This window comes from Saccopteryx leptura, chromosome 3 (genome assembly GCF_036850995.1).
Source record: "Saccopteryx leptura isolate mSacLep1 chromosome 3, mSacLep1_pri_phased_curated, whole genome shotgun sequence".
NCBI lineage: Eukaryota > Metazoa > Chordata > Mammalia > Chiroptera > Emballonuridae > Saccopteryx > Saccopteryx leptura.
In genome coordinates, this window is record NC_089505.1 from 64819559 (window position 1) to 64835840 (window position 16282).

General features: G+C 52.1%; 1 protein-coding gene across 1 annotated transcript; it reads left to right on the forward strand.

The window, feature by feature from the left end:
• Positions 1-4069: 4069 nt before the first annotated feature.
• On the forward strand, positions 4070-13639 carry CALM3 (calmodulin 3). The gene is made up of 6 exons (XM_066373818.1): positions 4070-4247; positions 8711-8741; positions 10742-10885; positions 11036-11142; positions 11778-11913; positions 12032-13639. Exons 1-6 carry the CDS (start codon positions 4245-4247, stop codon positions 12058-12060), a joined length of 450 nt encoding a protein of 149 aa, XP_066229915.1. The 5' UTR covers positions 4070-4244; the 3' UTR covers positions 12061-13639.
• Positions 13640-16282: the final 2643 nt, after the last annotated feature.

The window sequence follows — 16282 nt, forward strand, 5'->3', positions numbered from 1 at the left end:
TAATAAAAACCATCAATATCAGCATTTCTTAAAACGGTTCTTGAAAAAGATGACAAAGATGTAAAAGCTATGCCACTCAGTGACAATACTGTTAGCAGAAGAATAGATGAAATGAGTGAGGATATTGAAAAACAACTTATTGAAAAGATGAAAACAAGAAAATTCTACTTGCAAATGGATGAATCAACTTTGAGAGATAGTGAGGCAGTATTGATAACTTACATAAGATATATTGATAAAGGACATTTTGCTGAAGAAATGTTGTTTTGTAAAAGATTAGAAAGCACCACTACCTCCAAAGATATATATAATAAGCTAAAAAACTACTTAGATGTCAATGATATACCAATGAAAAATATAACATCTTGTGCTGCAGATGGTGCTCCCAATATGATGGGCAAGAAAAATGGCTGCTTAAAATTGATGAAAGATGCAAATCCAGAAATGATTCTTGTGCATTGTGTTATTCATAGGGAAAACTTGGTAGCTAAAAACATCTCGCCTGTTCTGAATGAAGTATTACATACAGTAATAAAGTGTGTTAAATCTATTAAAGCTAGTGCCAAATGTGAGCGTCTTTTCAAGCTATTTTGTGAAGAACAAAATGAAGACCATGTGAGACTTTTACTTCATACTGAAGTAAGATGGCTATCTAAAGGAAACTGTTTGAAAAGATTTATGGAACTGTTTGATACTCTTAGTGATTTTTTTAAGCGACAAACCTGAAATGAAGTATCTGTTAACAATAGATGGTAAAGCATTTGTGAGTTATTTAGCCGATATCTTTGAAAAACTAAATATATTAAATAAGCAACTTCAAGGAACAAATAAAACTCTTGTCGATGCAAAAGCAAAGATATTTGGTTTCATTACCAATATTGAGTTATGTCAGAAACATATTAACAACAAAAACTTTAAACAGTTTCATTGGCTCCAAAAATGTGAAGTAACTGATACCGCTTTACTTGTTATTGTCAATCATTTGAATATTCTATCGGCTGATTTAAAAGAAAGATTTTCTGATTTAAAACAAATTGATTTCCCAACATGGATGATGCAGCCAATGTTAGTGGATTTGTCTGATATATCAAATATGCAGTATCAAGAAGAACTCGCAGAATTGCAAAATGATGAGTCAGTTAAAGCTTTATTTCATATCAAAGGAGCGATGGCATGGCTTTGTGAGGAAACAGAAATCAAATACCCAAATTCAACCAAATGTGCAAGGAAACTATTGCTACCGTTTCCATCTTCATTTTTAGCTGAATGTGGATTTAGTGCTGTAAATGATTTACTGGTAAAAAAAAAAAAGAAATCGGCTGGATATAACACAACGTGGAGACTTGAGACTAAAGCTAACCAAATTGGAACCTAATATAAAATCTCTGTGCAGCAAGCATCAAGCGCAAGGATCACACTAAATTAAAATAATAAATTAATATAGAAAAATCTGTATTAAAATTATTTGGAATTTAAATTTCTGTTTTTCATTATATGCTTTGAAATTTTACTTACTGTGTTTTGTTAACAATTTCATAGTGATTTCTTCCTAGAACCTATCATTTATGTTTATTAAGTGAACAAATAAATTTTTTAATGTTAAAAATTATGTATGTTACATAGGGGGGGACATAAAAATTTTAGAAAGGTTAAGGTGGGGCATGGCACAAAAAAGGTTGGGAAACACTGGTTTAGAGCCTCGGACTGGGAAGCAGAGGACCCAGGTTCGAGACCCTGAGGTCGCCAGCTTGAACACAGGCTCATCTGGCTTGAGCCCAAGGTCACTGGCTCGAGTAAGGGGTCACTCAGTCTGCTGTAGCCCCCCGGTCAAGACACATATGAGAAAGCAATTAATAAATAACTAAGATGCTGCAACGAAGAATTGATGCTTCTCATCTCTCTCCCTTCCTGTCTGTCTGTCCCTATCTGTCTCTCTGACTCTTATCTCTGTCACAAAAAAATAAAGAGAGAGAGAGAAGGGAGAGAGAGCAGGACCCTGCCTTCCCTTGCTCATCTATCTGTTCAGGAAATGTTGTCTGGGTCCCTGGCCTTCTCTGTTTCAGGGCCAGTGCTGATGACCAAGACAACATTTAGCCCAGCTCATATCCATGAGGAATTCTTTGGTTGAAGTGACAGAAATTCAATTCAAACTAGCTTGGGATGAAAGAAAAAAATTAATGGTTCATGTAATCAGAATTTTGGCATGATGGGGTGCAGCTGTGCTCAAGAGTACTGGAACCAGGAAAGTGAATACCAGTAGGACTTCCCATTCCAACTCTTTGCTTCTCCTGGGTGTCAGTTTTATTCTCTCCTCCAGGGGTGGAAAAAGGGTCACAGAGAGCTCTGGACCTACCATATTTCCCCATGTATAAGACGCCCCATTTTTCAAGATTTTGGGTCTAAAAACTGAGTGTGTCTTATACAGTGGTTGTAGGTTTTTTACTTGCATTTCTTGCTTTTTTGCACTTGTTTTTTTTTTTAATTTTTTTTTCTTTATTAATTTTTAGAGAGGAGAGAGAGAGAGAGAGAGAGAGAGAGAGAGAGAGAAGGGGGAGGGAGGAGCAGGAAGCATCAACTCCCATATGTGCCTTGACCAGGCAAGCCCAGGGTTTTGAACCAGCGACCTCAGTGTTCCAGGTCGACGCTTTATCCACTGCGCCACCACAGGTCAGGCTTTTGCACTTGTTTTTGCCTTCATTGCTGAAGACAGTAATTCGTCATCAGACACAGATGAGGAAAAGCTAATAGATAAGGAGTTGTATGAATTTTATGATGAATAAAACTTGAGGTCAATAACTTTATGTAATTTTTTTTTTTCAAATGTCAGGCCCCAAAATTTAGGTATGTCTTATACATGGGAGCATCTTATACATAGGGAAATACGGTACTCCTTCACAGCCTCACCACCCAAAAGGAAAAATCTTCTTGCCCCCAAAATCCAAATCCAAAAACTGAGGAAAAGACTCTAATTGGCTCAGCCTACGAGTGGCAGATAATGATTGGCCCAGCTTGACTTCCTTACCCACCCCTCAGCCAGTCACGGTGAGGAGAGGAGGGTCAGGTAAGCGAATAGCAGCTACTATTCTAAAAAAGAGGGAGGGTGCGTTTCTGAGCTCGAATAAATTGTCTCGGCTAATCTTGTCATTAATTAGTTTTCCTCCTAGTGATGGGACCTTGGAACAAGAAGTGCATACGGTGATCTAGAAGATGACAAGGAGAATGGTTGGAAAGTATGATCTTCATAGCCCAGCCACGCATAGGCCCCTGCGTACAGCAGGCGTCCAATTCATGCTTACTGAATGAACGGCTGAATTAATTCCCTGTTCTCAAAGGCTGTCCCGGGAGGCCCCAATTTCATAGAACCCTGAACCGATCAGGAGCTTAGCGGGGATAAGGGATTTGCACATCCGTGAAGTGCATCTCGGAGGAGACACCTGCCCTGGATGACGAACAAAACCTCGAAGACCCCGCCACCTCCCTGGCCCCACTTAGGGGCGGGGCTTCAAGACCACAACATTTTGGATTGCACCACCTTCCATCTATTAGAGGGGAGATCTGAGAAAGTCTTTCTGCGCCTTCCGAAGGTCCTTTATCACTTTCTGGCCACCAGACGATGTATTTGTTTCTCTAGCAGCCGCACAGTTCCCTCTTAAACTCGTTCCCCCTCACCGCCACATACGGGCACACATTTCAGGTTTTCCCCCCGCCATCAGGCAGTGGCTCTTCCCAGTTTGACGCATTGCAGGGAAGGCCGAGCCAATCGGTGCCGCGCTCTCATTTCCGCCATGGCCCGGGCCCAATAGCGGTGCGGCTCACACAGTGACGAGTCACGCGTGGTCGAGTGCCCCTCCGCCGGGGAAGAAAGTGGTGTGGCAGATGGGGCGGGGCGCGCGATGACAGAAACTAGTCCCGCGGCGGGAGCGCGCGGGCACGCCGCCGACGGCAAACCTAAGGCTAGTACCGGGTGGGAGGAGGAAGATTCGCGAGCTCGGCGGCACGAAAAGAAACGCGGAGGGATCCGCGGAGTCGCAGTGCGACTGCACGTGGGACAGGCGGGGCGGGGCCGGGCGGGGCGGGGCCCGCGCGGCGTCCGTTGAGGGACCGTTGGGGCGGGCGGTGGCGGCGGCGGCGCGCGCTGCGGGCAGAGAGTGTGGAGGCGCGAACGCGCGGTGGAGTTCGAGCTGCTGCAGCTGCTGCCGCCGGAGGAACCTTGATCTCCGCGCTCCGGACACCCCGGCCTCGCCATGGTGAGTGAGGTTGGGGGCCCGCGGAGGCTGGGAGCTCTGAGGCGAGCACGGCGAGGCAGGACCCCCGGGAGGGTGAATGGACCCAGAATGGGGGTGGGGGGCGCCCGGGCCCAGCGGACGCCTCTGGTCCCCTCTCTAGCTCCCAGTCGGGGGCATTCGAACCCAGAGCGGGACGTTTGGATCCCAAAAAGGGGATTGGGAACTTCTGGAAGCTACTTTTAGCACCAAATGGGTTGTTTAGAACCCCAAATGATCGTTTGAGCCCTCTCCGGAGCTTTTAAACCGAAGATGGAACATCGGGACCCTCAGAAGGGGTTTGGACCTCCCCCAAAAGGCTTTTGAACCCCGGATAGGGCGTTTGTTCTCTAAGATGGGGTGTCTGGACCGCAGGGGGCGAGATAAGAAACACTGGCTGGGAAGGGGATTATTTGGGCCCTGATGAAGTCTTTGGGTCCCGAGGGGATCACAGGAAGACTGGGCTACTGGGGGGCTCCCCAGAAGGCGCGGTGGGTAGCTGGGCCTGGGTGGGGATTGGGGTGACTTGTGCAGATCAGACCCGAGAGGGTAGAGTGGGGGTTCTCCAAAGACGGGCATTGCAGAGGATGGAGGAGGAGGGTAAGGCTCAGGGGAGGAAGGGCCCGGGGTGGGTGGCAGCAGAGGTTAGAAGATGCTCTGGAAGCCTGCGGGGAATGAAAAGGATCGGGGTTGGGGAGGTGGTTAAAAGAGAATGATGGCAAGACTGGCACTTGTCACTGGTGGGGCAACAGAGGGCCTCGTGATTGATTTGGGGGCAGCCAGAGAAGGGTCTGAGGTCACTAGTGGGTTGAGGCTGCTGGTCTAGGAAGCAGGAGTTGGGTTTGGAGGGCCAGGGAAGAGTGTTGTGTTTGGGTCCGTGAGAAGGTGGCTTTTCAGGGCGAGGGGTGGAAGAGGTCTTGGGCTTGGGTGATGGGAGGTGAAGGGGAAGAAGGGATGGGTTCGGGGTAGTTGGAGGAGAGAATGAATGGCAGCCAAGGTGGATCTAGGTTTGTAGGGAGATGTGGATAGCTCCCTGGAAGTCTCCAGGGGAAAACTGGGAGGAAGACTATTCAGTCTAGATGGGGAGTGGGCTGCATAGGCGGCAGGGAGTGGCTGTACGGTTCCCCTTCTCCAGGAAGAACAGGGCTGGGCAGAAGGCACCCGGGCGGTGGGAGCAGGTGGGCGGAGTTGTTCAGGCCCCTATTGCGCACTGAAGCCGCATGAAATGGGGGCGGGGGATCAAAGTTTAGTATGCATCAAATGATCAGCTTTTTAAGCATTGAACCTCACCCCCTCGCTGCTCCTTTCAAACCAGGAGAGCTGCTTTTTCCAAACAGAAGTGCTAGTTTTCTTATGATCTCCAGCTCCATGCACTGTTCTGCATTTCTTCACTGTGTGCCAAATGACAGTGCAGCACAGTGTGGCGTCAGTGACAATCTGGATGCCTGTTTCTGTAGCCTCAGGGTGGAGGCTGTGGAGGTTGACCAGAGAGGACCTCCAGAGGGAACCCTTATGAGTCCGAGGGCCACTTGCTTCGTTCAGGGCCCTCTCTGAGTAATTCTGTTAATTCACACAGCTGAGCTTTGAGAGAAAACCAGCAGATTGGTTCTTTCCCAGTCCCTGCCACCCACAACACCCCCGGCCCCCTTAGGCTCAGCCTGGGAACCATGTGCAGCCCTCCCCCCTGGCAAGGCGGGGAGAACAAGGCAGCCGCTGCTGTGTATCAGATCTCATACTTGCTGACACAGACTTGATGGCTCCTCTTGCTGCTACCCCACTTTCCCTCAACAGAACCTTACTGAAGGGGCGCTGAAGCCCTGGAGGGTGCCAAGAGCCCCCCCCCCCCACCTCCTAGTTAGGACCCGAGCTTTGGCCCCAGCTAGTTTCTCTTTTCATTTGTAATCAGCCAGGTATGGGTGGGACAAGTCACTGTTAACTGGCCTTGGTTGGACTTTGGCCTGAAAGCTGTGGCTCCTCCTTGGCCGGGTGAGGGGCCCTGGCCTTGGTTTCTGATCTCATCTAACACTGTTCTCGGGCATTGAACGGGGGCTGGGCAAGGCAGAGAAATAATACCTTCATCTCTCCCCTAACCCACGATTTTTTTCTTGTCCAGCCTCTTGCTGGCGCCTAAGATGAGGAAAACGGAAGCAGGAGGCCAGCTGGGTTATTTTGGAGACAGTTTTTGGTAAAAACTTAAAATCTTCAGTTCTGGAAAGAAAAGAAACCCTAGAAAGGTCCCCCCAGCTATAATCGGTTTTCTGGGCAGCAGCCAGGCTTTGAGATCTATAGTTCCAAACTAGGACCTTTCCTTCTTCCAGCAGGGGAGAGGGTCTCTTGGCCTGGAGGCAGAGTGACTAACAGGCCCTTGGGCAGAGCCACACCTGTTTGCAGCAACCCTGGGACTGTGTAACAGTGCCTTCCGGCTCATCGGTGGTGGGGGGCGGCAGACACTGGTCTTCAGAGCCACTCTTGGGCATTCTACAGCCTGCCCCAGCCCCTGACAGCACTTCCCAGAGGTGGGGGCCTGGTGGGGATGGGCAGACCCCTGGTTGGGCTAGCTTTCCATCTAGGCCAGGGCAGGGGATAGAAGCAGGTGGCTTGGCGGCCCTTCCCCTTCTCAGACTGCTGCTGTCCTGTCAGGATCATCCTCCTCCACCTCCCCTGGTATTTTCTGTCCTTAGTAACCAAAGCCTATCCTCTCTTCTCACTCTCCCCAAGCAGCTTCCTCAGGTGGCAGGATCTGGGGGAGCAGCCCAGGCTTGTTGGCCTGTGGGAGCCAGGGGGAGAGGGGAGAGCAAGAGGCTCATGGGCCTGAGGCTGCCAGGTGGTCAGTTAGGAGCCCAGCAGCCCCGAGTCTTTTTATATATATTTATTTATTTACTTACTTACTTATTTATTTTAATTGATTTTAGAGAGAGGAGGAGAGGGACAGACAGGATCATAGATCTGTTCCTGTATGTACCCTGACCGGGGATCGAACTGGCAACCTCTGCGCTTCGGGACTATGCTCCAACCAACCGAGCTATCTGGCCAGGACATCCCTTGAGTCTTTTTTAAGGCAGTGCAGAAGTATCTCCATTTGACCTCCAATCCTTCTTTGTAGACTTTGGACTTCTCTAGAATGGACATGTGTGGTGCTTTTCCTTGTCTACCTTTCTTCCCCTCCCTCAGCCATTCTTCTCTCCTCTGCCATCATCACTGATTTTCCCTCCCGTTCTGCCTATTTGGAGCTTGGCTTCAAGTTCTTCTTTGTTTAAGTTAGAAAAACAAAACAAACATTTTGGACCGCTTCTAATGTGACTATTTCTTAATATTTGGGATGGGATGGGGTTTGGGGGTAGTTGCTAGCTTCTATGGAAGCTCTGGAACCTCTCTGTAGAATAATACAAATCCAGTAGTTTGCATTGGTTTGGGGGACTCTCCAGCCCAAAGAACCTGCTGCAGACTTGGAGCCTCTTTCCTCTAATTTTGAAAGGAAGGCAGTGGGGGGAGCAATCAGTCTGGACCCACAGTGATCCAGGGGAGCGTGGTGCCTTCCTAGCACTATTCACAGAAATGGAGGAAAATTTATCTTTTGCTGCGATCAGCCCCCTAGCCAGGTCCTCACCTAGAGGATCCCTGTCCCAGGCTGATTCCCAGCACAGCAGCACGAGAAAAGCTTGGCCTCTCCTCTACCCTACCCCCAAATCCCACATGCAGCAAGGCTGCCTGCCATCAGAGCACCCAGGCCTAGAAAGGGTTAAAAACCACAGCGCAGCTGGGAAGCTGACTTTAGTCCTACAGCCTCTGCCACCCCTGCTGCTGCCCACCGATGTCCCCTCCAACACTTGCCCTTCCTGCCCAGAAGAAATAAAACAGAGTGTTAACCAGCACCATCCCTGTGCACAAGGCAGTAGAGCGACTGCCTCGCCTGACCAGGGTTCCTTCCAGCAGTTAGAGCAACTCAGAGACACCAGCAAGGGGAATTGTTGCCAGTTGGGTGCACTGTGCTTGGACTTAGCACCTCCAAATAGCTGACACAGAAACTAGCAGCGAGTCCCAGACACCATCCTCTGCCCTGCCCAAGGGCTGGCCTGTTTCAGTGTGGAAACTTCTAGAGCTGCTTGATCAGGCCTTTAGGGCAAGTGCTCCCTTTACTCAGCCTGTGGGGCTCCCCGTGGTGTTGATGCTGGGGCGCAGCCCTGCACTGGTTAGGGGCCAGAGCAGCACTCCTGCCCACTGGGTCAGCATTTAAAACCTTTGGGTCTGGCCCCCCTGAGTCCCTGGCTTCCTGAATCACCAGACTTGATCCTAGGCTCTGCTTCAGACTCTGACATGTCCCCCCATTGCCCAGGTGCTCAAAATGCCATGTGGAGCTGGCCTTGCCAGAGGGGGCTGGGCCGCCTGAGGAAGGTGTAGCCATGGTGGCCACTAGCCCGGTGACTAACTCTCTCCTTCCTGCTTTCCAGGCTGACCAGCTGACTGAGGAGCAGATCGCAGGTGAGCTTGCCTGCCCCTCCCTCGCCCTGCCTTGGGGGCCTCTGCGTCCCCGACCTGGCCTTCCAGGAGTAACATCTGCAGGAAATATGTGTGGCCCAGCAACACCAAACCCCTGGTCCTGAGACAGGCACTAACCAGACAACAAAAGCTGTGTTCCTCTCCTGGACATCTCAGCCGGGGCCCTTTAAATCAGTGACTGCAGGGTAAACCCAGCTGTCTGTCCCAGCTCCTGCCAGTGAGGCTCAGCGGTGAGCTCCCTGCCTCGCTGTCCCACTTTAAGAGCCGCCCAGGAGCTGGCCTGACCCTGCCATCTCTGCACGGGCAGCGACTTCTCATTGTCACTCAGCTCCTATGTCACCCTGGAGAGGCCTTCCCTCCCTCCTATCAGACAGACTTCTTTACTGTCTGCCACCATGTCACTGTTCCCTTCGGAGCCTTTCTCCCTGTCTGACGTTAGCTGACGATGTCCTTACCTGCTGTACTTCCCGTAGCTAGACGTGCGTTCCTGGAGCTGGGGCTTTGTTTCTGTTGGTCCCTGCTTTACCCTCAGTGCCTAGAACCTGTAGGTGCTCCGTAAGTTTCTACAGGCTAAATAACAAAGGAACCATCACATAGCTTCCCAGTAAACTGAAAGAAATCCATGGATCCCATCTAACTCATTTCTGTAGTGTGTCCCCTCCCCCAGCCGCCAGAAGGGTCACAGCTGCAGGAACTATTGTGTGCTGAGTGGATTTCTAGGTTCCCCTCTCCCCAACCTGAGCTGCCTGAGGACACAGACCAGCTCTCGGTCTGTCTCCACAGCCCTGGGCCAGCACAAAGTGGGCAGGAGCAGAGATTTGGGGAATGGGCCCTGGCCCCCAGCAGCTACCCAACCGCAGCGCTGCTACCCAGCTTCTGAAGCCGTGGAGGTCAGGAGCAGACTTGCCATCTCTCCTTTCCTACACTGCCTACCCTCCCCAACATAGTCACTCTTTCAGCTTCTAAACTGTGGCCCCAAGTGGCTATAAAGACCCACTAAGGCAAGCTGGAGAATACAAGGGAGGTACTGGCATTCCCAAGGAGACTTACTGTCTCATCGGGGCACAGCCTCGGCTAGGCGTGGCTCCCACTGCACCTGCCACCCACAGCCAACTCTCTTACCTCAGCTAACACAGCCCAGTTCCCATTAGCAGACTGTCCCCCACGTCACCCCAGCCCACACCCTCTGGGAATAGGCTGTGGGGAGTCTACTCTTGGAGGCTTTGGGGGCAGAGAGTGCGAGTTGCCAGAACGGCCCGGTGGGAGGGCAGGCACCAGTGCTCCTCTCCCGCTCCTGATGCGTCCCCAGCTGTGGTCTTCCCACTCAGTGCCACTAGCTCCTCATTCTCCTGGCTTGGCAGCAGTCCCTTCTCCTTCCCTCCCCCCACCAACCCCACGCACGCCCGTCAGCCAAGTTCTGCCAGCTGAGTTCTGCTGCCGGCCACCTCCTCACTTCCACACCCAGCCACTCACGGACTCCTCTGAACGCCAGTAGTGTCGGCCCAGGGAACAGGGCTGCTGGTCCCAGACAGGAGGAACACAGTGCCAACTAAAGGTGTTCTGCAGCCCTCCCTCCCCTCCCAGTCAGTTGACCTTGGCTAGCATACTTTAAATGGAGAATTCTCTTGACTCGCATCCAGTCCATGATAGTGGTCCATTTCATCATTTGAGAGAAAAGCCAAGTCCGGGGACCGAAAAGATCCTAAGGACTGTCAGCTAGTCATCCCTTCTGCCCTCACTAAGCTAGGGTGGCAGAACAGGTTGCTTTACCTGGGCTGGCAGAGGCACTCAGTAAGTGCTGACTGAAGGGAGAGGGGGAGGGGCTGCCCAGTGTACTGAGAAGCTCGGACCAGAACTGCAGTCTAATGCTGTGTCTGAGTTGGGGCTGACCCTCAGCCTTGATCCAGGGAGGGAGTCGGCATCCCAGTGTCAGGCTTTCTCCGTGGCCCTCGACGTCTGACTCACTCCCTTTCTTCCCCCAGAGTTCAAGGAGGCCTTCTCCCTTTTTGACAAGGATGGAGATGGCACTATCACCACCAAGGAGCTAGGGACGGTGATGAGGTCCCTGGGACAGAACCCCACCGAAGCAGAGCTGCAGGACATGATCAACGAGGTGGATGCAGATGGTAAGCCCGACCAAGTGGGTGGGCACCCCACTCCTGGTCCGTCCGTGGTCGTCGTCCCCCCCCCCCCCCCCCCGTGAGCACAGGGAGCCTTCCTTGGGGTGATAAAGATCATCTCCAAGGGTGATTCCCAGCTCCCCTCCCACCTTCCAGGGAACGGGACCATTGACTTCCCAGAGTTCCTGACCATGATGGCCAGGAAGATGAAGGACACCGACAGCGAGGAGGAGATCCGAGAGGCCTTCCGTGTCTTCGACAAGGTAAGTAGTCCTTTTCCAGAGTGGCACTGGCCTTCCAGCTAAACCAGTGGTAGTCAACCTGGTCCCTACTGCCCACTAGTGGGCGTTCCAGCTTTCATGGTGGGCGGTAGCAGAGCAACCAAAGTATAAATAAAAAGATAGATTTAACTAGAGTAAGTTGTTTTATAAAGATTTATTCTGCCAAACTTAGTGAAAATCCAACATAAAGTACTCAATAAGTAATTATTATATGCTATAACTTGCTGTAACTCTGCTTTATAAATTTTATAAGGTAAAGTTACTTCCCTACTTTATAAATTACCATTACTGTGGAACCGGTGGGCGGTTAGAAAATTTTACTACTAACAGAGATACAAAAGTGGGCGGTAGGTATAAAAAAGTTGACAACCCCTGGGCTAAACAGTAGAGCCGGCGGGGCCCCGGGACACACAGCACAACCAGAACTACTGAGGCCGCACTTCCAGGAAGCCTGCCCAGTGCTAGCCCAAGGCCGGCTCGCTCTGCAGCTTCAGAAGGCCCTTCTTCTGCCCAGTGAGGGGGGCAATCCCATCCCTGCTGCCCTCTCCCGTTGTCACCCCAGGGAAGACCTGGTGACTGCCTTGAACTCAAAGCCTTTACCTGTCCCCCAAAACCAGGATGGCAATGGCTACATCAGCGCGGCAGAGCTGCGTCATGTCATGACAAACCTGGGTGAGAAGCTGACCGACGAGGAAGTGGACGAGATGATCAGAGAGGCCGACATTGACGGAGATGGCCAGGTCAATTACGAAGGTAAGCTGGCACTGGGCTCTGTCCCTGGGGCAAGGCCCCCAGTCCCCGGTCCCAGGGAGGGCCACTCACAGCTCAGCCCCACTGCCCTCTGACCTCTCCCTCCCTGCTTCCCTTCCAGAGTTTGTACAGATGATGACTGCGAAGTGAAGCCCCGGGCAGCTGGTGATGCCCGTTCTTGATCTCTCTTCCTGCGCGCGCACTCTCTTCCACACTCCCCTGCGTTCCGGTTCTAGCAAACACCAATCGATTGAGAATCTGATAAAGCAACAAAAGATTTGTCCCAAGCTGCATGACTGCTCTTTCTCCTTCCTTCCTGAGTCTCTTGCCATTTCCCTCATCTCTCCCTTTGCCCTCGCCTTTCCAATGACCTCCGCCAGGGTCTGATGCATTTACAAGATGAACCCTCCTCCTCCGTGGGGAGCCTCAGCCCTCCTCCAGCCAGGGTGGCTCTCCTCCATTTCAGTTTGTTTCCTTCCATTTGTCATCTTATTTTGGGTGCTGGGGCGGCTGCCAGCCCTGTCCCAGGACCTGCTAGGGAGGGAATGAAGCCCTCGCCAAGGCGGAAGAGCACACTTCTGGCATTGCATGCAGCCAGCCCCGAGATTCCGGGTGCAAGTCCCAGCAGCCTTTGGGCAGGGGTGCTGAGAGAGGTGTTCCAGAGGACTGAGGTGTTGTGTTGGATGGATGCGGCCCCAGAGGGGGCTGAGGGGCATGGGAGTCTTCGAAGCTGGCATTCTTTACCACTTAAGGGGCCAACTCTTAGAAGGGGACAGACTGAGTGGACAGCACTCAAACCCCACGGGCTGCTGTTCTGAAACCACCTGATTGGCTTCCTGACATTGGGCTGGATGGGGGCTGCTCCATTGGCCAGTCTGCAAACCATACCTGCCCTGTCCCTAAAGCGATCTCAAGCTGTCTGTAAATACCTGGTGCTAACATCCCTCGCCACTCCCTCCCTCAAGACACACCCACCCACCACAAGGAGGGCCCCTCTTGGGAACCGATGCGTGGGAATGGTCGCTTCATAATGTGCTGGTTATCCTGGGTTTTTTCTTCATGCCCCTGACAACTAAATTTTGTCAAAAACCATGCCGGGCTAGCTGAAGGGTGGGGAGAGGGAAGATGTGCCCACCACACCCTGGAGAGAAAACACCTGCAATAAACAGTCCTGTCAGCTCGCTGCCTGGAGGACCGCAGTGAGGGCAGCCCTACCCCGCTTCTACTGCTGCCTGCCCCGGTGCCGTGGCTGGCCCCTCACATCTGCGCTGTCTCTGCCCGCTGCCACCCGCCTGCCTGCCTCCCCTCCCCCCCCAGCGGAGAGCATGATCCCTGGCCTTGCTTCTGACTTTTGCCTCTGGGACAAGTAAGTCAATGTGGGCAGTTCAGTCGTCTGGGTTTTTGTTTTGTTCGTTTTTTTCCTTTTTCTGTTCATTTCATCTGTCCCCCACCCCCAGGTCGATCAAGTGGCTTTTCCTGGGACCTGCCTAGCTTTGAGAGTCTCTTCTCATCCCCCCTCTGGCATCCAGCCTCCGGGGGAGCAGGGGAGGGACGGGGCGTAGTGGGAGGCCCAGCCGAGAGCGAAGGGTAAGGGCAGGTAGGCGTGAAGCTGGACGTTTCTGGAGTGTTTTGGTTTTTTGTTTTTTTAACCGGGCAATATTGTGTTCAGTTCAAGCTGTGAAGAAAAATATATATCAATGTTTTCCAATAAAATACAGTGACTATCTGATTGACTCTGGCCCTCATCTTGGTTTCTGGGCCTGAAACCCACAGCCCTGACTTGGAAGAGCCTTCACTCCATGTTCACTGCAAAGACTTGGCCTTGTCACGGCAGCCTAGAGGGACCACTGAGCCAGACTTCCGATCCTGTCCAGGGTGCGGTTCATGAGGGTCGGTCAGCTTCAGTGCTTACCACAGGCTGGCACGGGGCAGCTCAGGGCCGAGACCAGCCCCACCCTGGGGGGGGTGAGGGCGACATCAGTCAGAGTGTGCAGCAAGCACGGGCAAGGCCGTGTCAGGCCCTGGTGGGTGGGAGGCTCTCAACGGGGTACTCTGGGGAAGGGGTGACATCACTGAGTCCATGTCAGGCAGGCAGCCTAAGTGTGCCGTGTGGTCCTGAGCCCATGGAGGTACAGTACAGGATTCAGAGATGTGACATAAAGCCCACAGCAACTGCCATCTCCAGAACGCTTCCCCGAGTCCAGGGGAATGTGAAGAAAGTTCTGTGGTCCGGCCATGCTGTTGGGGAGGATGTAAGAGAATTCTCGGGGGCTTTTCCCATGTAGCCCCCAGCTCCAAATCCCCTCCGCTCCCCGGTTGGCACAGGGGATGAGCAGTTAACACGCTGTCTAGCTTCTGAGCTGCACACACTTGACCACAGGTGCTGGGCAGGAGTCAAGCAGAGGCAGGGTTCAGTAATAAAAAAACTGTCTGGGCCCTGGCCGGTTGGCTCAGCGGTAGAGCGTCAGCCTGGCGTGCGGGGGACCTGGGTTTGATTCCCGGCCAGGGCACATAGGAGAAGCGCCCATTTGCTTCTCCACCCCCCACCCCCTCCTTCCTCTCTGTCTCTCTCTTCCCCTCCCGCAGCAAGGCTCCATTGGAGCAAAGATGGCCCGGGCGCTGGGGATGGCTCCTTGGCCTCTGCCCCAGGCGCTAGAGTGGCTCTGGTCGCGGCAGAGCAACCCCCCGGAGGGGCAGAGCATCGCCCCCTGGTGGGCAGAGCGTCGTGCCGGGTGGATCCCGGTCGGGCGCATGCGGGAGTCTGTCTGACTGTCTCTCCCCGTTTCTAGCTTCAGAAAAATACAAATAAATAAATAAATAAATAAAAATAAAAAATTTAAAAAAAACTCTGTCTTCCTGGATGGAGAAGCCTGCAAGGGCCTTGTGGCAGAGATGAGGCTGGGCTGGGTCTTCTCGGTCTGGGCATCACCACAGCCCAGTTCCTTTGCCCCCTTTTCTGCCACCTCTTTGTGGTTCAGCACTTGGTATAGTAAGAGTGTAAATGGGTAAGAGTCATGATCTTAGATGACTCATCCCCAGACCTCAGTGTGCCATCTATAAAAATGGGGGTATGGAAGCACCTACCCCCTGGGGTTGAGCCTGCAGGAACAAGCCTGGGGTATGCTGAGTGCCCCCTAAGCCTCTACTTCGCGGGGTGCTTCCTACTTCGAAGTTCCGCATGAATGACCTCAGTGCACCCTTCAGACAACCATTTGGGTTGGGTGCCATTAGTCCCTATTCTGCAACCTAGGAAGCAGCCCCAGAGAAGTAGGCGGTACCAAGGTTATTAAGTCGAAAGTGGCAGAGCTGGAGTTTGAACCAGATCTGACTCCAAGGAGTTGATGATCAGCTGCCTAGTTTTAGAGTAAATGGTCGTTTTAAAACAAAGATGACTTCAGGCAGGCCTGAGACAGAGCCAGTGGGGAGGCTGGGTTGAGGCTGGGGTCATCGTGGTGGGGTCTGAGATGGCAGCTACCCTCTTAGCAGCCAGAAGACATGTGGAGCAGTCTGGCCCTGTAGTTGAAAGAAGACATGCTTGGGTGACCCTCAGAACTGGGCCACAGGCCCAGTGTGGCTATTCTGCAATGATTCTGTGCTCCCTAAGCCTCAGGGGCCACCTGATAACCTTGGAGCAGTGTCTTCAATTCTCCAGGCCTCAGTTTACCAGTCCATAAAATGAAGAATAATAGTGGTCTATAAAAGGAAGATCATAAAAATACCCACCTCAGAAGGTTGTACCAAACACTTCATAGACACCTCATTTAATTCTCACTAGGCCAGATTGAGTCCTAATAGAATTCACCTACCTGAGGTGGGTATGTAGGCATGAGATACATTACTGAGATCTGACTGCGTGAAGGTGCAGCAGGGGAACCCTCTTGCACCGCACTTCTTGACAATGGCCGTGCTGGGTTTCGAAACCCCAGATCGTTCAGATCCCAACACCCACGCTTTTACCCACCACCTCCCGATGCCCACACGCCTTTACTGCTTATCATTTTCTCCCTTGGGTCCTGTGTTTTCAAAGACTTACTCCCAGAGAAGCTACATTATTAAATAATCATGACTTCCCTTTCCCGTTCTTTATCAATCAAAGACATAGATGGCACTTGGAGCTTCTAATGGATGCAGGGCAGACACTGAGGAGAGCTGACTCCAGGCCAAAGCAGAGATGCAGTGGGACTTGTTTCCCATGCGGCCCACAGATCTGGGGGACCAGCATAAAGCCTGTCCTGACAAGGCAACTAAACAAGAAGCACTAACCAGCGTCCAAGGGAGGGAAACCCAAGTTTCCCTCACTCCCCCAAAGGTAGTGGCCACCAGCTAGAACAGTGGCTCTGGGACCACTTCTAAGTGTCATTCCCAGGATGAC